Source organism: Chroicocephalus ridibundus, chromosome 11, assembly GCF_963924245.1.
Source record: "Chroicocephalus ridibundus chromosome 11, bChrRid1.1, whole genome shotgun sequence".
Classification (NCBI taxonomy): Eukaryota; Metazoa; Chordata; class Aves; order Charadriiformes; family Laridae; genus Chroicocephalus; species Chroicocephalus ridibundus.
The window spans coordinates 19,422,559-19,439,422 of NC_086294.1; the positions used below are offsets into that span (position 1 = coordinate 19,422,559).

Here is a 16,864-nt window from a genome sequence, read left to right on the forward strand (position 1 = left end):
TCTTCTTCCTTGTCCTTTTCCTTGTCCTTGTCCTCTTTCTCCTTATCTTCCCGTCCAAACCCTACGACAGGGCACAGAGGGAGGTTCATTGCCAGCGTGCAGCATCCAGCGCAGACGAACCCAGCAAGTCCCCCCTGGGTTCACACCAAACACTCACATTTCAGGATTGTCGACATTTCAGCGAAGCCAAAGGGGCCTGGGGCACAAGACCGTCCCACCTGCGGCACAGAGAGGACCTGAAAGAGTAACTGGAGAGTGGAGTAACCTGAGCTTTTCAGGGATGAAAACACCTCCCTGGACCCCACCACTTTGTTTTCTTTTCTCCACGAGAGAAGAGGCATTTCCTCAAAATCGCAGGGAAAAGGGTAAAGGCCACAGACTTGTGGCCTCCAGAAAAACGGACCAGACCTTGCGCCCACACAGGCAGCACCCACTGCCCTCTGCCTGGGGAAGCAGCAAGGAGAGAGTGATGGAGCCAGAGAGAGAAATCGCACAGCAAATGCACAGGGAAGTGCCTTAAACTCCCTCATGAGCAGGTGCAAATTACAGAAATATTTAAAATTAAATGAGGATGACTCAATACAGAGCAGGTTTGGGGCTCCCAGGAGGTCTTGGCAGAAAGGAGATCTCCCCTGGGACAGGGCGAGGGCAGGGAGGGAGATGGAGGCAGCAGCAAGCAGAAGAGAAACGGAGAGCAGCGGCAAGAAAACTCCCAGCACCGATTAGGTGCCTGAAAGGTGGCAGATGAAAAGAAAAGAAAGAAGACAGCTTGCTTTAAAAACAGCAGGACCAAAGTCCATGAGAAAGGGGCAGAGGGAAGGCAGCAGGGTCAAGGGATCGGGTCCCTTCTGCTTGCAGGGAAAAACAGGGTCGCTGCTGCAGCAGGTAATTAGGAAACAGTTTCTCTTCCAGCCACTGATGGGGGGAAGCAGGATATTAATGCTTTCTTGTAATTATTTTTTTTTTTTATCCACAAAATTACATCATCTGGTTGGTATTTGGGCTTTTAAAAGAGCAGTTTCTGAGCCGATAACATTGATTTGTATTTTCTAGACAGGTTTTAAAACCCCTGGGATGCTGCAGGGCAGCGGGAAGCAGCGGGGTTTGGGGCAGCGGCAGGTTGGACGGGGAGGGCAGGAGCGTGGGAAGTGGCTGATAAAAGGCGTAATCAGCGCAAAGTTAAAATCTAATTAATAATGAACAGTAATCTAATTCATCTCTATAATTAACAAGTGCAACTACTAATTGAAAATAATTACATTTTAATCTAAAATCATTAAAAATAATCAAATGTTAACAAAAGAAAAGGCAGCCCCTGGGAAGACACAGGAGAAGATGTAGCTGATGCCCTGACCCCAGGTCCTATCGCACCAAAGCTGCTCGGCAGCTCCCAGGCGTGTGCCCAGCCCCAAATCCACGCGGGATGCTCCTGCCTGGTGCCTTCCCTGCCGGGGGCAGGGGGGGGTGAGCAGATAGGAAAGGCACAAGGCACACAGAGGTGGACCTCAAGCTTTGCACTATGAGATGGGCAACCAGACCAAGGCCCAGCAGCCAGGGCTGGGAAGGGGTAATGCTGCCCCAACGCATGCTAAGAAATGCCACCAATGTGTGTGTGGGGGTGTTTTACAACCCTTTAATTCCTCACCGCACCGATAATCCTGTCCCTGGGGACCAACCCAGCTGGTTTCCAAGCGATGGGGTGGGCTCCCCCATCCCAGGCTCTGCCGGGGTCCTGTACAGGGGGTGCCACCCAGCACCCCGTGCAGCCCCCACCGCGGGTGGTGGCTCAGATGACGGCTGCCAACGCTCAGCTCTTTTTCCCATCCCAGACCAGCAGATCCAGTTCCGCCTGTTCCTCAGGAGCCTTGGCCACCGCATTTTGGGCAGGCAGGTCTCCCTGCCGCAGATGAGCTGGTTTCCGAAAGCCCAGGCAGGCAGCAGACCAGCAACACCCAGTGACCGGCTCAAAGGTCCCCACTGACAAGCTGCAATTGTTCTCCATGGCCAAGCAAAGCACGAGGCACGTGTGGATCAGATCTCTGGCTAATGAAGCAAACGAGCCTATTCGTACCCCACCGGGTGCAATAGCCCGGGTGGCCTTACCCCCAGGCACAACGGGCTCACTGCTCCCACTGTCTGTGCCCGCTCCCGTCTCACTCAGAGGACTGAAGTGCTTCCCGCGAGGCTCAGGCACGTTGCCCGATTCCCATCCCCAAGACCACAGGGAATGCAAGTCGTCCCAGGGATGCTCCTGCGGCACCCTCTGCTGCAGCCTGCCCTCCCGCTCTGCTTCTCCAGCCCGTCTAATTGACAAGCGACTCTGTAAACCCCTCTGTAAATGACATGAGGGAGACAGGAAAGTGCCTTACCTGGAGCTGGGAAAGGCAAGTGGCCTCCTCAGTGCGCGGCTGGCAGCTACCAGGGATCTGGGTATTTGAGTGTTGCGGTCTCCTCCCCAGTCCCACTTTCAGAGCAGAAAAACTGGCTCTGCTGCCCGCCAAGGGCAGCGCATGACACTGGGAACATGACCAGTCCCATTCGTGTCCGCAAGAGCCTCACTGACATTGCCTCTGGCGCAGGCAGGAGCAGAAAGATCTCCTGACCCTTTGCAAGCAAGCCAGGGCAGATCTGGAGGCTGCAGACATCCATGGGGACCAGCCCTGGGATGAGGGTGGGCACTGGGGACTCAATCCAGGAATGTGCTATGGTCAGGACCCTGTTTGAAGAAGAAAAGAGGGGATTTGGGGGTGTCCTTGAGACCAAGGTAGGTGGAACCTCCAGCATGTCCTTGCTCCCCGCTTGGTGGGAGGTATCAGGCTGCTCCAGGAGGTCCAGGCAAGGCCAGACCAGGCAGAGCTCAGCACTCCCAGCTCCCTGCGATGCTTGTCCTTGCTGCTGGCTTTCACTCCAACATATCATTAAGCAAATGCCTGTCAGCAGAGAGCAGTTACCAGCAGGTCTAAACGCTTGCATAATGTGCTTCCCCCTCTAAAGCAATGCCCTCGTTTCCACTAGCACCAATATGGGATAATAACAGTAACAATAAGTCAAGAAGGGCTTGTGTACCTGAAAGCTAATTTGTTTTCTCTACCTAATAAAAGGCATTACCTCTCCCGCAAGATTTGCCCCATTTAAAGCCTTCAACTCTACAACAAAGTTGCTCCCATAGTCATTTTACTTTAATTTACAGCATGCGTGGAGCCCCCTCCCACCGAGCGAGACCGGGTAACTCACGTGGGGGGCAGGCACCTGTACAGAAGTCACTGGTCCCAAAAACCTGGCCACATCTGCCCCAGGCCTCCTCCACCAGAGCCTGCACCAGCCCCAGCTGTAGAGCAAGGGTCCCCTCCGCAGGTTTAGATCAGAAATAAGGGATGGGTTTTAAGGGCAAAGGTGGAAAAAACCTGGAAGAGCTCAGCCAAAATGTCGGCAGAGTCCCCGTTGCTGCCAATTTTACCATCGATGGCAGTGGTGCTTTCTAGCAGAGATGCTTCAGCTCATACACAAATCATTTGGGGAACTCCCGGTGGCCAGAGCTCAGTCTGGGGGTAAACGACAGCAGCGATGCTGCCCGATCCCGGGGTGACACCGACAGGGAACTCAAGAGGCACAGGAGGGCAGTGGAGACAGGATGGGGCCCTGGGCTGGATCCAGGGAGGCTGTTTGGTGTCGGGACCAGCTGGCATCCACTCCCACTTCTCTGAGCAGCTCCTGACACCACCTTAGGAAGATCCTCCCCCACAAACACCACGCTCAACCTCATTTTTAACTGGTGACCTCATTGCTCGCTCCCTGCCAGCCCCAGCCGGGCTCTCAGTACTCTGATGCGAGGAACCTAAGCCTGCAGCATCCTCCAGTTAGAGCAGCCCAGGGGACAGCCCTGCCATCGCTCCCTGGACACAGGGACACAAAGCATCACCCCGAGGCACTGGCTCTCAGGGACCATTCCAGCCATCTGGCCAGGCTGTAGCCATCGGCATCTGACAGCAGAGGGGCGGCTGCCACCACCCACCCAGCAGGACAGCAGAGAGTGGCAGGTCCCAGCCCACAGACTGCACGGGCTCTGCTCTCTCCCTGCAGCAGGCACAAAGCTGCCCTTGAAGGAAGGAAAGGAACCTGCCAGCCAGACCCGAAACACCAGCACGGGGCCACCTCCAAGCTGCTGTCACAGTGCAGAGCTGCAAGGGACTAGCTACACTCCCCGAAAACATTAATTAGCACAGTACTGGGCACTTATGTCCTCCATTTCTGTGCCAAGAAGCCTTTGGCTACAGAAGATCAATCTCTCTGCTTAAATCATATCATCATAGACCGCTGTTTATTTAGGATCCAGCGTGCACACCTGGGAAGGAAATGCCAGAGCTCTCCTCCTCCTCCTCCTCCTGTTCCTCCTCATCCTGCCTCTGAGTCAAGCCATTTAATTTGTGCTGCGGGTGACCTGGGACAGCTGTCCCCTTGCTCGGGGCCACCAGTGACAACGTAGCTGCTGCTTCTTCCAAATGAGGACAACTGCTCATCCCGCCCGTGTCAGAGGTTTTGCTGCTCCTGAACGTGCGTGTTTTAATAATGAAAAATGAGTTCCCGGGAAGCTGGTTGGGCAAGGGCTGGGAGCAAGTCCTGAAATCCATCGGGAGGACCGAGCCTTTATGGTTTAAACCTTTCCACAGCAGCTGCCAGGAAGCAGCTTTTACAGCTGCAAGTAACAGAATCTCTCCCAAGGAAAGAAAATAATTGTGGAAGGCTTTTTTTTTTTTTTTTCCTCTCTTCCCCTCCAAGTCACTGCCAGCATCTCGGCAAACTCTTATCTATTCTCAGCCACCTCTCACCTCCCCAAACACTACCAGAAGTGCTCAAATTACTGCCAGCTCTCATTAGGTTCATGCACAAGGCAAGGCCGAGCAATAAGACCTCCAGACAGTTGGATGCTGAATTCTGATGAATCCTTCGGGTAAGAAGATTTCAGCAGCTGTGGAACTGTTTCTGCTGGCGATCTCCTGCAGTCCTTGCGCGGGTACACAAGCGAAGCTGGTGCACATTTGGTTGTTGGCTGCTGTAATGAAATGTAGGTGGGCATATGACTGAAAGAATTACTGTCTGCATATTAAAAAAAAAAAATCACCTTATTTCCTTTAATTATTAAACTACTCTGCACTAAAGCACTGCAGGTGTGTGGAATTTATCTGCAAGAGCAGCAGCTGCTGCTTCATAAAACCCTGTTATCTTTATTTCATCTCTTCCGACATCTCTGTAGATTTTGGCTTTGCGGTAGGAGCAAAGCTGCCATTTTGCGCTGATGCGGGAATTGGGAGCTCTCACCCCCCAGCCGGGGTTCAGAGCCCTTTTTCCCATGGGACGGTACCCTGTCCTGAGAACAGCCCCAGCCGTCCCGGCCCCAGGGCAGCACCCAGCCCTGCCCCGCAAACCACAGTCAGGGCTGAGAAGAAAAAGACCAAAACCACAGTTAGTTCTTCTCATTTCATTCACGCCCATTGCTACCTTGATAGCTTTTATCTGAAATCATTGTCAAAATAAGTATTTTCTTTAATAATGCTATCAACCTAAAGAAGAAAAAAAAAACAGTTTATTGTACTGCACATTTTTTTTTTTTTTACCCCAGACACACTCCTTTCAAGTCTAGTTTTCTTTAAGATGCAAAAGAAGGCTCTCCCTTTAGAGATCTGATCAGTCTAACCAGGACTAAGGCAAGGCTTTTTCCATATATATAAAATCAGAGGAGCATTAGCCAAAAGGTATTCTAATAATAAAAACACTTCTCTGCTGCACAAATAGAGCAGAAGAATGTTAAGCCTTCGGAACAGCAGAAATGTGCAAGACCTGCTAAAACCCGGAGGATTTTCAAAAGGGGGATTTGAGCATCATTGTTACCAATGAGCGAGCACAGAGGCAGGTGTGACACTCGGTCACCTCTGGTTAGCTGTTCCTGAAGTTCCATTTTAGCTGTGCATTTCTGCTCTTGTGATTCCAACAGAGGCTGCTCCTTCCCAATGGGCAGGCTCAAAAGATAAAAATTGCAAAAAGGAACAAAGCAGGGAACTTTCACAGCACAAAGAAACAGATACCATATGTGGAGCAGCTTCTGAGACAAATTAGGACTCCCGCCAACAGAACCAAATTGCTTCCTCTCCCCCTACTTTAATATACCTTCCAAGAAGAAGGAGCATGGCATTAGAGTGTTTTTACACAGAAACGCGAGAAAAGCAGTATCCGAGTTTGTGAACAGTCTGTGGCTGACATGTCAAGCTGCACGGAAAAAGGGGAGTCCTCCTCCTAAATTCTCTCATTAAATCTTCCAAACACAAATCAATCCCTTTTAGCCAGTTCTCATTTATTGCTATAAAGCAAAGTACCCACATTCTTAGGGCCAGATCAGCATTTTCCCAGCTCGTGCTGAAGCAAGCCCTCTGCAAGAGAATGAGAAACAGCACCCTAGTGAGAGTCCCTGTCCCACATCCCTGAGTCATTAACAGACATCTTCAGGAAGCCAGGGCTTCGCTTCACAAACAGCAGCTTGATAAGGAATCCCCTCTGCTGTATTCTTTCCAGCCTAGAAACCACAAGGTTCATAATCATAAATATTTGCCTTTTCTTGCACCTCCTACGCAATATTCATTTCAAGACCAATGCAGAGCTATCAGGAACCCAATTATGTCCCTCTGACTTAAAAATCACACCATGATTTTAGCTAACTCTTTAACTAGCCAGCTGCTACTCTTTTCTCCAGCACTGTCTTCACAGTCCAGAGAGCTTCTCCAAAGAGCTTGTTAACGCATATAGCAGAGGGATTTCAGTGAAAAGATACAGACAGTCCATGAAAACAGAGAAGCAATCTGCACTTTAGGTCTGTCACGTTGTCCACCAGCCTGGACTAAGCTAATCACATCTCACAATGTGCTGCAAGAGCTGTCATTGCCAGACTGCATTTAATCACTGTTCTTGCAGCAGCAGCGATCAGAGTTAATCTTTTTCCCTTTAATAAGAGCCATTACATCATTCTCCAGCATGGAAACTATGAAGTGGGAAGGTCAAAAAGTTCTTAATTAGAAGGATTTTTATTGCTGTGGTAGTTCCGTTCTAGCCTCAATAAGAGAGATCTGCAGTACAGGCAGCAAGAGCTGGAAGGCATCTTGGATATACGAAGCACTGTTTGAAGCCTATGAAAACAAAAATCAAAATATACGCATGAATAATTATGCTACCAATCAGCTTTACTAACTACATACTCATTTCAAACAGCATTGATTAATGCACATAAGAAACAGAAGCCTAGCGCTTGTCAGATTTTTAAGGCTTCATTCTAGAAATCAGTTTATGTTTTTGAGGGGCTTTATGCCACTAGGCAAAAAAGCAACTGGCTTAAAAACTGCCAAACAAGATTAGGTACAATCCAAATATAGGATTCTGTTTTTGATAACAGTTGAGAAGAGTTTATTTCAAAGTGAAACATACCCATGCTGCAGTAGGAAGGAAGAACACACCAACAGGAAACACCCGTTTCCTACCACACCTCAGAAGTTTACAAGCACTGAGAACCAACTTAACAGCTGGGAAGCGTTGGGACTCTCGCATGCTAATTTATGAGCTTGTCTAAGGTTTGACTTTGGACATTTAAATTCTAGAAATACAGACTGATGAATTTAATGTGTGTCTTCTGTGTCAGCTGAGACCACATAAGGCTCACCCTTCACTTAGTCAGTCCTCTCTTGCGCAAATCTACAGACATTTATTAAAAGTTTTAAGTTATTAGATAGGTAAGCAGAATCTTAGCCCATGGGTTAGAGAACTTGACAGGCATAAGGATACTGAAATGGAAAAAAACCAGCATATCTATTTTTTAAGTATTAGCTTAAAGTTTTAACTTCAGCATAACTGACCTCTAAAAACACTCCAGTGATTAAGGGATTAAGCACATCTGCTTTCTCTTTGACCTGCAGAGATCAGACATATATTATCCTGATTGAAAATTTGATCACATTTCTTCAAGCAAGATAAAGCTAAATCCTCAGTAAGTTTAAAATCACCATTGCTCCCTCGACTACAGGAAAGCTAAGTCACAAACTGCAGAGCACCTGCCCTGTAGCATGCAAATAAGAACACAGCAACCCACATACGCCCAACACAAATTGGACATGAATACACACATTACATCTTCAAATGAACTCTGGAGAATTTAGAGATAATGATGTTATCTTCGGTAACACCTGAGTGTTTTGGAAAATCCACAACAGGATCACAAATCTAATTTTCTTCCCTCTCCTTAGTACTCTCAGCACCAATTCCCACCCCGGCTCTGCGCCAGGCTGAATGCAGCAGGAGGCATTCAAAAGCTCAGCTGCCACAATTTGGGGAACGCTGGCCTAGAAGATCAGTTCACAGGGCAAAAAACTGCATATATAAGTGTGCAAACACAAAAAGCACTTTGTGGTGAAGATCCCAAGGCTGTAATCAACCAAGCACATCTTATTCCTAAGAACTATGGTGTTGACTCTTACCCCTGCAGTCGTTAAGCACGTAGTAAATTCTTTAGAGAAAGTTGACAGTTCTCTACACAGCACAATCGTCATTCTGTGGAAGAAGAGTAGGAAAACCATCTGGTAATTACAGTTTACAAGAATAACTTTCTTTTAGCATTCCTCTAACACACAAATACCTTGCTTCCGTGCACATAAAGCTAAATTAAACCAAAATCGATACAGAGCATATAAACAGCGTCTGAAGATCCAGAAGTTCCCCAAATAAATTAGGGAGGAGGAACATGGAAAAATAAATAATTCAAGCTGAAGATAGGAAACAGCATTCAGGGGACAGACACATTCATTCAAGAAGGAACAGTACTAACTTGTGGGGTTTTTTTACTGACAACTGTCATTTTCTGACTATTTTCTTACTTAGAAAGTACTGCGTATTTCGTATACTTGCCAGGTATCTCCTGACAGAAAAGAAAAATCTTGTGTTATTCATTATTTGTAAGACCAGTCTACTAATTAGTTGCAGAAATTTTACAATATCACGTACCTAACATACTAAATGATTAACAAAGAGGTAATTAAGAATCACTTCTATACAACTGCTTTGTCTTATTTTAAATATCTGTCTACTAACTAGCACAAGCTTAGGGCAAACATTCTTCTTGGCTATATAAAAGCTTTCAAGTAGTTTCCTCTTTCCTACCAAGAAATGTTTTTAAGCTGGAAAAAGAAAGAGACAGCTGAATTCTGCTGGAAGATAGTGATGCAACTTTGAACACATATGCAGAATTCAAAAAGCCCTGAACCCCATGGATTTATTAGACAGTTTAATCAGTATGTTGAGTAATTATATGCTACACATTTACTATGAGATGAACTTACTGTGAAAGGGACTTGGCTCTGTCTGTGGCTGTCACCTCTTGTTTCTGACCATGTAGAAATAAAGCTGCAGTTTTGTGAAACATTTCTATGGAGCATGCTGTCAGTTCAGCCAGACTTCTTATGGCAAACGCATGAATATCCTGCGAGAGTTAAAAAGATTCCCCCCATAGCATACAAAACCCAGCAGTTTTTATTATTTAAAACAAGTGATTCACACAACATACTATCACTACACCACCCTTTCAGAATCTGCACAGAAATAGAAACCCATAAACTCTGGGAATCACAGCTGTAACTTAGCCACCAGATAAACACTCTGCGGTCAGATATTCTCTTCCTTCATTACTGAGTTACCTCTACTGAATTTTTAGCATCACGGCCACCATCTCCGGATTCCACTTCTTGGTTTTCTTCACTCCCTTTTTCTTCTTTAGGAAGGCTACTGTTGAATCGTGCTATCCATTCATGAGCAGATGTCCTCACCTGTATGAAGATGTGCCATAGTACTTAATGACTGGAAGGAAGCCCCCCTGCACACCACAAAACATGGAGTATTGGACCTCTCTAGAGGAAGGAAACAGCTACGACTCCTGAGCTAGCGAGGAGAACCAGGACAAATGATCCTAGCACCTTCAGGACTTTGTAGAGTGTCAGATGCACTGATGTAGTCGAGGGCAGTCATTTCTCTAGCACCGGGTGCTGGAGTTTACCAGCAAGACCACAAGTAAGAGGTGCTTTAAAAACATGTCTGCAGAATGCTGCTGCCACTTGGTGGATCTGAAGGGTAGTGAAATAAAGGCAAGAAAGGCAATTCTACCGCAAACCAACTTCTGAACGTAGTAAAACCAGCTGCTTTGTACCAAGAGGAGGGCTTCAATTCATGACCGTAGGTTGATTTCACTGTGGTGGCTGAAGGCTTACTGCTCCCGGCTATCTTTGCCACCACTGATTACTGCCCAGTGACAGGGCAAAGACACACTAGTGTCTACTGATTCAGAGCCAAAGACATGACAGAATATGATTTTGCCCCATAAAGCCAAAGGAAAAGACCCATCTCTTTTGCCTACTATTGTCAAAGGATCTAAAACGCAGCTTGGTTTCATGCCTTTGATATTTCCACAGGCAAAGCAGGACTGGGAAGCAGTTCCTGTGAGGAATCCCTCCAACTTTTAGAAGATGGGAAATAACTCACCATGATCAGTTTGTCTGGCTTTGAGCAGATACGCAATTCAGAAAACAACTCTGTTACTTCTTTTGTGAATTCCTCATCTCCTAAAGGACAGGAAAGGTTGAAGAATCCACATAAAGGACAGATACGGGAATAAGCAGCTCTTCAACGCACAACTGGTTCTGCACAAGTCTCTCAACTGTTTCCTTTATTTCTCTCTGAATCATCACCTCAGGCAAGAATGCATCAAACCTGCTCTTTTTAAATACAATTTATAAGGGAAGTTCTGAAAAGGTGGAGACATCAGTGCCCAAAGGTTAGCTTTTGCTTTTTCAATCCTGGTTTTGCAGATAAGGTAATTCTATTTTTTTTAAATTATTATTATTATTTTTCAGGCAGCATTTTACAATGCATTAACTTGCGCATCACCTTGGGGAATGTGAAATATCACTTAAAGTCTATGGTTCTATTATATACGGCAGGGCAGATGTTAACAGTGGGGGGAAGGCTGTGAGATCCATCATGTGCAAATATAAAAGGTACATTAAATGTTAAATGGTAGCAAATGCAGGTGTGTAAGCCCTCCCTGATGAGCCATTTAGGTAAAAGCAATGCAAGAAATTTACATTTAAAGCTGTGTAATCCTCAAGAATCAGATGGCTCTTGTGTACGGAGGCACCTCTGAGCCTTTTGGTCTGTGTGGCTAACTCATTTAAAAAAAAAATTAAATAAAAAGGCTTTTTACTTTCCCACAGGTTGTAAACTCTATTCACAGTCTTTCCCTCACGGTCAGGGGAACCCAGCATCTCTTTGAATTTGCATCTTGGCTCAATGTCTGTTGTATGTATTGCCTAGGAGTCAAGCAACTTTAATCCTGCTCTGGCAAGAAATCGTTCCTGCTACAGAATTAATGCACAGCAGCTTTCCAGAGATGAAGACTATAGTTACCTGTCATGCTCCTGGCCACAGACAGCTTTAGGATTAAGCATCCACCTAAAGAATAACTTAACTTTGGCACCATGCCCATTGCTGGTGATCTCAGGGCTGGCTGGTTCTACACTGAGAATTTCATTGAGAACCACCTTCTCTTCCCACAACCTCTTACCCTTCTTTTCTTCCTCTTCTTCTTCAAAGAATTCAGGTAAAGAAAACGCTTCTTTGAGTTGCTCCATTTCATCCTTGAGTGTGTCCAACTCTTCTCCAGAGAGAGCATTTAGAACTGATTTCACCTAGTTAGGGGCAGCACAGCCACAAAGAGAATCATAAACTCAACAAGAAAAAGAAACAGGATGGAAGATGCAGCACTGGTTTACACTGCATGTAAAAACACCACAGATTGATATTAATGAGAAAGCCATATTTTACTACGGTAAGGAGGAAAAGGAAAGACCTATTTCTGAAGTCTCGTTAGATAATAATGGATTCTTAAGGAATTATTAAAATACTTTCTTTCGTAAAAAAGTGAATGAATTCTCAAATTGCATGCTGATCTGCCCTCCTCCATACCCCAAGGCAGAGAGGACAATCTCTGCTGAGCTTAAAGTACTCTCTGCTTCTCCAGACCAAGGCAGCAAACAAGTGGGTATGACAAGAGAGTAACTTGTAAAAAATTGCTGAAGGTACGAAGGAACTGAGACTAGCTAGATAAAGAGAACAGCTCTAGCAGCTGACGACAGGCCATAATGCTCCCAAGGTAAACACCAGATCAAAGTGAAGTTGTGTAATCAATCATTTTATAACAAGTTCGGAGCACTTGATTTTACATGTATATACATATATTTCTCATTTTTTTTGCCCTGCTCAGCTGAACTTAAAATAGAAGGCAAATTGCTCAAGGCCATTACCTTTGATTCACTCTCTCTGGAAAGCATCTCTAAGGCCTCCAGATGTGAAAGACCCTGAAACTCATCAAACAGTAACCCATAATGGGCTTTCTTCTCTGTAGCCATGGTAACCTCAGTAGCTGTCTGCTGCTCTTCTTTCTCCTTTGCCTCTCTTAAGACCTGAAAAAGAAAAGCAGAGAACTCAGGTCAGTGCCAGAAGATACAGAGGAGAAGGCTTTTGGTTCAATAGTAAATGGTTGCTTAAAGACAGGACCACAAAAGAAGGGAGAAGAAAAGAGAAGAGCTGATGTGGAACTGCCATACCTGTGATAACGTAGAGGTTCTGTTCATTAAGCCCTTTGTTTTTTTGAAACCAGGGTCTCCCTCAGCTATTACATCCATTGTCTTTTTCCCGATGAATTCCAAGGCATCCAGACCTCCACTAATAACACTTTTGCCCTAGGAATCAGATTTGGATATACACATCGCATAAAAGTCACAGAAGACTATGCAATTGAAGACACTGAATCGGGGAATTTATACAGCAACGATACTCCAGACACTCACATGCAAGCCAAACTGGTCCTTGTCATCCTAAAATTCAACCCTAATTGCCACAAAGATAGCAGGACGACATGGAAAGAGACACAACATGCTATCATCCAACAGTTTAATATAGCACTCAGACAGCTGCAGCAATCTGATGGGAAATACATTTTTATTTTGTGAACAAGCTGGTTCTTGCCACATTAAAGTATTTAGTTCTTGTCCTTCCAATCACAAAACACTAGACCAGTGGGCTGCTAACTCTTGTTCAAGCCTTAAAAGCAGAAGCAAGCTTTCCATCTGCAGCTCTTTCAAATTCACGGGCAAATTGACAAGACAGCAGATCACAAAAGCACATTTTCCAAGGGTAATGCGTTCCTTTGAAGTGCATTTCTCATGGTCACAGGAGCAAGCTCATTTCCAAGCAATTTGGGCTAGATTCACAAAAGTTTTTGAAGAGAATGGATTTCACCTCTAGACATTTCTGTGGAAATCAGTGGAAATATTCCAGGAATGAGTCTGACCCTGCATTTACCCAAATACTCTAAAGGAAAGGAGCAGAGATAGCAGAGTACAGAGGTGACATGCATAGGAACGCACACATGGGAATGCACACACCACACAGTCCACGTTTTCTTTTTTGTTACGTATCAACATTCAATACAGAAACTATCAAAATTCAAGGCAACTTACATGTTAAGTGCCAGTTACAAGCAAGGCACGGGATAAAGACTGTCTGAAGGTTGAAACAGTTTCTCACCATTCATCCCACAAAAGTCAAAATTAAAAGTCTCCTCTTACGATGTTTCAGATGAAAGGTAAAAACCCCAACGCTCTCTTAAACCCGTTGTGTCCTGCATTCCCAACTCACTCACTGTGCTTTGGACAGCAGTAGAGATGGTTGATAAAACTCCAAGGGCCCCAGCAATAGGAAAGGAACTGCCATCATCAACTGCATCTGTGTTGCTACCACCAGCATTCTCGCTTCCTGCATTAGAAGGCAGAAAATTAACTTCCTCACTTCCAAAAAAAGATCCCATCAGCTGCAGAGTGAAGAAAATTACAAACATCAAGTGTCAGCCAGGAGCAGGGCTAGAACTGGGATTATCTACCTACCTACTTTTCAGTGCTAATAGAAGTAACCAATAGAGTATTATTTTAGCATACAGATATCTACTTCAACATGCAAGATGCAGGGTAAGGTGATGTTATTTTGGGGCCGATTATGTTATGAGAAACATTTCAGTGTTGTTCTTACGCAGTAAAACTGACCTCTTGTAGCATCTCCAGTCTCTGAAGATATTTCACTAGGACTGGGGATCCCAAGGGTTGTTTCCGCTTTTTCTATGACATTTGAAATACCTTGACCTAGAGAAGACAGCAGCATTACTTTAACCATGAGATACAACAGAAATCAGAACAGAAACAGGATTAGGGCTACATATTGTTTTTTATCATTCTACATTCCTCCAGTTTGTGACAGTTCACCCAGTACTAAAACCTACTATCCAGCTTGCTTGCCAGTGTAATGAACTCAGGTTTCCTCTCAGCTTTTAAATAAAGTTGTAAATGCCAGCTGAATATCAATTTAAAGTACCACCTGAAAATTATGCTAACACCTTAAAAACTTGAAAGTAATTTTGGCTGTGCATATCTCCTTAATCTCACTGTACCTTTTGGTACAAGTTTTCCCCATTACTTGAATGATTCTCTTGACGTTTTTCCAATAATTGCTTCTATAACAGAATTTCCTTTCTCTAGAAACAAGCTCAAAAGCACTAGCTTGAGACATGAAGTATGGTTAAAATATTTACCAAATACTAGAAAGAGCCTTACCTACAGTGGCTACAGTAGCAGACGCAGTTGACAGAAGAGATTTCCCCCAGCTTCCCCAGTACCCCCATCCTGTCTGAACTGCGGTAGGAGAATCGGAGACCTTTAATGAAGAAAAGCAGAAAAGAGTGACACAGGTATTATGGTGAGGAGAGGAACACCAGCAGTCTGTGATGTGTAACTTTTGTGCAGCTTTTTCTTTTCAGATAAACAGCAATGTGAATTTTCAATAAAGCAGTGAGGCTTACGGTCAAAATTCTTCTGTGCATAAAGCCATGAAAACCATGAAGTCACGTTATTCAGAACCAGCATAGGAACACACCTTGAGGGTTTCAGCTGCAGGCTTTCCTGTGGCAGCAGGCTGGCTTGGGGGTTTGGGTTCAGGTCTTTTCCGAGTCATAGGCACAGGTTCAAGCTCTTGCTCTCTCTCTTCATTGCTCTCAGCACAGCCAAGTTCCTCTGCTTTCTGTTCATTTTCTTCTTCGTAAGAGGCTTCTTCTTTCAGACTTTCACTACTGTCTTTCTCAGACATGACTATGAACATCCGTAGTAAAATAATCACTCCCTTGTACACTTTGACATTAGTTCAAAAGCATCACATTTGTGTTTTAAATAATTAAACACAACTAAGATAGAAATTCCTTTATGTTGCCACTCGTACCCGCACAAACAGATTATGTTTTTAAGGGAATGTGTACAATGAGTTACATCTGACTAGAAGAAATGTCACACTTGGAAGTTTAAAGTCCCACAGAAACATCCCACAGAAACACGTGGCTTTATCTAACAGACACACCCTCTCCGCAGGAAAGAAACAGGTTGCTAACTCTGAAAAGCAAATGCAAGGTACAAAAGATCCTCAGATAATTAAATCCATGACTTGCTTCACCAAAAAAAAGCCGAAACAAATTGCTTGGGACAGCTGCTTTGAAGGGTTTCAGATACGAATGAGGATAGTTGTCAGAATGCCAAGCAGGTAGGGAGGCAGTGACTGGTTCGCTTTTGTATTTAGGGCTCAGCTTCGCCAGGGTGTTAATGCCACCCAGGATTTGAAATGTGCTCCAGCTGCCACAAACACCAGCCCTGACATCGCCCGTTGGGGATGACAGTACCCACGCACAGGGCTGCCATGCTGCAGCCTGCTCACGGGGCAGGGGGTTCTCCCTCCCGGCAGCGGCACTTCACCAGCTCCGGGGCAGTAACGTGAAGGCAGCAGCAGGCAAGGACAGGCAGGGCATCCCCCAGCCCCCCGCCATTGAGCAGCATCCCCAGAGAGGCGACCTCTGATGCAGTCGGGGGAGTTACCCCCAGGAACGTGATTTTCTTGGCTTTAAGTGAAGGAATAGGGCAGCAGCCGCGATGGAAAGGGCAGTTCTGGGTGACAGACAGGGGACCCCCACCCTGTTTCCCCGGGACCCCCCCGCAGCACCCCCAAACCTGCCTGGCCACTGCCAGCTCCCCCGGCCCCCCACCGGGCCTGTCCTCACCCGGGGCTCCCCCTGCACCCCTCAGCCCTGGGGGTCTCCCTGTGCCTCCGCTTCCCTGGCAGACCCCCAGGGCCCCACAACCTCCATATGGGACTGTCTGCCCCACAGGGGACCCCCGAGTGCCCACAACCTGCCCACGGGACTCCCCTGCCCCACAGGGGACCCCGGGTGCTCCAAACCGCGTCCCCCCCAGGATTCCTTGCCCCACAGCGGACCCACAGGTGCCCACAACCCCCCCCTACTCACAAACACAAACACAAACATACATACGGGACACCCTGCCCTACAGCGCACCTCCGTGTACCCACAACACCCTCATGGGGCTCCCTGCTCCACAAGGGACCCCCATATGCCCCAAAGTCCACCCCCCCCAGGGCTCCATGCCCCACAGGGGACCCACAGGTGCCCCAAAGCCCCTTCCCCTTGGGGGCTCCTCGTCCCACAGAAGGCCCCTTCAAGCCCCTTGTGCCCCCGGCCCTCCGAAGACCCGCTCCGCTGTCCCATCCCCGGTCTCGGTGTCGCCTCACCCGCCAGCATGGACCAGGCCGGGCCGCCAGCTCCGCGCTGCCCCCGCCAGGCGGACCTTAACCATCGAGATCAGGCGCAGAGCGGCACTGGCCGGCTGACCCCGGAAGTGCG

At 46.5% G+C, this 16,864-nt stretch overlaps 1 protein-coding gene across 1 annotated transcript; it reads right to left on the reverse strand.

Moving 5' to 3' along the window:
* Positions 1-16,864, reverse strand: FAM114A2 (family with sequence similarity 114 member A2). Its single transcript, XM_063348716.1, has 16 exons — positions 16,753-16,864; positions 15,061-15,272; positions 14,742-14,841; positions 14,178-14,273; positions 13,781-13,893; positions 12,684-12,818; positions 12,381-12,539; positions 11,642-11,765; positions 10,561-10,640; positions 9,723-9,851; positions 9,369-9,508; positions 8,511-8,583; positions 7,893-7,946; positions 2,370-7,172; positions 158-248; positions 1-61 (listed from the first exon to the last, which is right to left on the reverse strand). The coding sequence occupies exons 1-14, from the start codon at positions 16,760-16,762 to the stop codon at positions 7,071-7,073; spliced, it is 1,527 nt and encodes a 508-aa protein (XP_063204786.1). The 5' UTR covers positions 16,763-16,864; the 3' UTR covers positions 1-61; positions 158-248; positions 2,370-7,070.

Bases quoted from the DNA above. Each gene is read 5' to 3' on its own strand.
- FAM114A2 (XM_063348716.1), bottom strand. The intron at 11,766-12,380 runs GTAATGGCCTTG...GCCCCTAACTAG, and splicing joins CCAGAGAGAGTGAATCAAAG to GTGAAATCAGTTCTAAATGC. The intron at 9,509-9,722 runs GTAACTCAGTAA...TAACTCTCGCAG, and splicing joins ATGCTAAAAATTCAGTAGAG to GATATTCATGCGTTTGCCAT.